The 3,358-nt window shown below is 41.0% G+C and overlaps 1 protein-coding gene across 1 annotated transcript in view; it reads right to left on the bottom strand.

The window, feature by feature from the left end:
- Window positions 1-130: 130 nt before the first annotated feature.
- cfap206 (cilia and flagella associated protein 206) overlaps window positions 131-3,358 on the bottom strand; it is a gene marked incomplete at its 5' end in the record, with an annotated part of 7,865 nt that continues 4,637 nt past the window's right edge. Inside the window, 5 exon segments of the mRNA XM_035678882.1 lie at window positions 131-413; window positions 552-695; window positions 894-1,087; window positions 1,431-1,571; window positions 1,717-1,915. Of these exon segments, the coding sequence (XP_035534775.1) occupies window positions 192-413; window positions 552-695; window positions 894-1,087; window positions 1,431-1,571; window positions 1,717-1,915 (900 nt within the window).

The raw sequence follows: 3,358 nt of genomic DNA, 5'->3' as shown, positions 1-3,358 counted from the left end.
AAGTACAGGAAAGGAGAAAGCTGGCTGAGGCTTGCTCAACTCTCATACAGAGCAAAAAGGGGCGGGTCAATGTAAAAATGCATGTGAGGAATGCTTGAAACTACTACACTATCAGGTCCAGACAATAACATGCTTACATTAATATTTATTTCACAGAACAACAGATGGGTTTTTCTTTTTGAACATCTTGATTATTCGTCCACTGATCTGGTCAGGTTTGTTTTGACCATGTGTCTGTCTCTCTGTCCCCTCAGACCTGCCAGGTAGATCTGAGGTTTGGGCACGTTACTCTCACCATCTCTCTTGCTCTGACAGGCAGCATTCTTTGGCAGCCAGGTTTGAGTGGTGTTTTCCCGTCTCATGTGGCTCAGATGAGTCTGCGTTGAGTGTGTCACTTTGGTCCTGATATCAGCCTACAATTATGAGATACAAAAAAAGGTGCATTGATATTAAATTAACAAGACTCTACATGTCAGAAGTTAAATCTTCCTTAAACTACACAGTGACTATGATTCATCACATGGAAATGCATCTAGTAAATTCTGGCTCACCAGTTGGAGAGCTTTTCTTCTCAGCTCCCACTCATTCCACTCGTATGACTTGACGATCTTTGTCTCCACTGGGTGGATGTCAGTCTGTGTGCCGCTCTCACACACAGTAATAGGCTTCACCAGTAAACTCTCTCCTAGCTGCATCTGCAAAACCACAAGGCAACAAAAGTGGAAGTTTCTGGGCAGGCAGCAGTGTGCAGTGCTGTCAGCTATTCATTGAATCAATGAATGAAACTATATACGTATGAGTTTAATAAATGTATTCTGAGTGATCTGCACTTCTATTGTAGATCCAAAATATGCAACTGAAGTATGTGCTTTGACGTGGACAGAGCTGCTGACCTCAGAGTAAGGACTGACGCAGGAAAACTGTTGGTGGAGTTTAAGGAGCTGAATCAGTTCAGGGGAGTACTTGGCTTTCTCTGCCACCTCGTCGATGAAGTCGTCCGGAGTGGAGGCAAATTTCAAGGCAGCTTCTTTGGAGCTAAAAACATAGAGCTTCTCTTTGTGCTTGAGGACTCCAATGTGTGGATTGCCTGCAAAAGAAGTGTTGAATATTCCAAACTGAATGCACTTAAGATGCTCATCATATCGTATCCCATTAAACAGAATGCATGTATAGAGAAAGACTAAAGACTGGACTTTTCCTAAAATTCAGTCATATATATGAAGTTACAGTATTGGATGTTGATATTAAAGCTGCAGTAGGTAACTTTTATGAAAACTACTTTTTGTCATCAAGTCTTTAACTTCCAAGTCCAAGTTGAGTCTCAAGTCATTTATTTTCTGTCAGGTTGCTAGTTGTCAATACAGTGACTCAAGCAAGCATGTTGAGGCTTGAATTACAAAAAGAAGGAATTCAAATGTCTTTCCCAGTACCTGGAAGTAGAAGCCCATCTTTGTTCACAAGTGTGTAGCCACAGACCCCATCATATTGTAACGGCAGCTCACTAAAGCAGGCTGTTGTTTCAGGCAGGAGCCATTCCTGTGTCTTCATCTTAGCTGGAACAATACGCTCATCTGAAAGGCATAATGAATAAAAACAACTGCATTTAAGCTCAGTTCAGAGCTGTTCTCTCTCGAGTCCTGTTTTGTGAGACTTGTGGAACATGGAATTCATTACTGTATTCATTAGAGGCTTGCAGTATCTGTTCATCAGCCGTACCTGAGGACTCATTCATTCTCTGTTCATCTGTCTTCACCTCTGAAGCCTCGAGCAGGCTGTCCAAATAAGCTTCAGAAAAAATTTTGGCCTGAGAGGCGACAAAGGGTTGCAGATTGAGCATGATGTTACTGAGGATGTTCAGCAGCTCAGCCTCATCCTGAAGTCCAGACCACAGCTTTGACAGGGTCTTGAACAGTGGCTGAAAGGCAATATGGGAAACATGAGGCTGTAGACATAACAAAAGCTAAAGTACATTTTATCAAAGATGCAGTACAATGCTTTCCCCCCTGCTTCCAGTCTTTTTACTAAGCTAACCACACATTGACTCCAACTCTGTACTTAACACACAGAAACTTCACAGACATGAGATTGATACCCATCTCCTGATCTCACTCTGAGAAAGAAAGCAAATATGTTCCACCCAGCGGGTGCTGTTGATCCAGTATATTTCGGCTTCATTTTTGTACAGTGGGAGGATGAGGAGATGTGACTTACATCTTTTATATGTTGATGCTATGTACAGTATATGTTGCAATTATCTTTTAACCATCTTCAAAATGTGTCTTTTAAACATAGATTAGCCTAGCACATAGCATATCTAAGTACAGGACAGGAGGAAGCTGAGTTCTGATCAAGGCTTGCTCAACTGTTATTGGTGTAGCACAGCGTCGAAGTCTCTGTGGTTTTTTGGGGGCCAGTATAAGGGATTTGTTTTGTTTTACATCAGAAATTGCAGCTCTCCAGGATTTGTATGTCTTTAAGACATGTTTGTAATTTAGATAATTGTTTATTTCATCGGGCTTGAGTTCGATAGATATAACTGCGTTTCTTGCAGTAGAGTATGGAAGTTAATGGAGTGATTGCTTCTGAATAATGTTGCTAAAGGAGCATATCGTAAGTAATGAGCATTGGTCAAGTACAGGAACCTTGTGGACTCCATGAGATAACTGTAGTATGTTATTTGAAGATCTATGGCGGGTTACATGGAACAACTGTGACAATCTGATAAATGGACCTGAACCATTGCTGTAAGTGTGCGTGTGTTCCTTTAATGCCAATTTGTTGCTCAGTGGTCCTGGTGGTAAAAAGATATTATGGTCATGGTGTCAAATTGCAGTCACTAAGATCTAATATACACGGAGTATGCTATGAGATCAAGGGTCTTCTCATTTGTCAGTAGGTCATCCGGGGGGTTCGTTAGTGATCTGTGGGTACAGAGCGTGTCTTTGTGTGCTGTGGATGAACTCTAAATCCTGACTAAAAATCCTCAATAAATTGTATTGCTATGTATAGAAGTTCCACAACTGTTTGGCGACTATTTTTCTAGAATCTTTAGAGGTGAGGAAGGGGAGGTTGAATCGGTCCTTATAGTTGGCTAAAACCCCTGGGTTCGGAGAGTGGGCTTTTTTAGAAGGGGTTGTAATTACAGCTACTTTAAAGGACTGTGGTTAGCATATCGCTGTGATAATAAAGAAGGATTAATTCATAGTCCAGTAAAGAAGGTCCAATTAAGGTGTACATTCTTAAGCAGCCTAGTTGGGATTGGATCTTAACAGACAGGTTGATGGCTTTGATGTAGTAAATTTATTGAAGGTTAACTGATGAAGACTGAATACAGAAAATCTTAATTGTTATTCTGTGT

The sequence above is a fragment of the Morone saxatilis genome, unplaced genomic scaffold (genome assembly GCF_004916995.1).
Source record: "Morone saxatilis isolate NCDOM2014 unplaced genomic scaffold, NCSU_SB_2.0 Contig7, whole genome shotgun sequence".
Taxonomy (NCBI): domain Eukaryota; kingdom Metazoa; phylum Chordata; class Actinopteri; family Moronidae; genus Morone; species Morone saxatilis.
The sequence above is the reverse complement of the archived record's forward strand: the minus strand, read 5'-3'. Positions and strand labels throughout refer to the sequence as shown.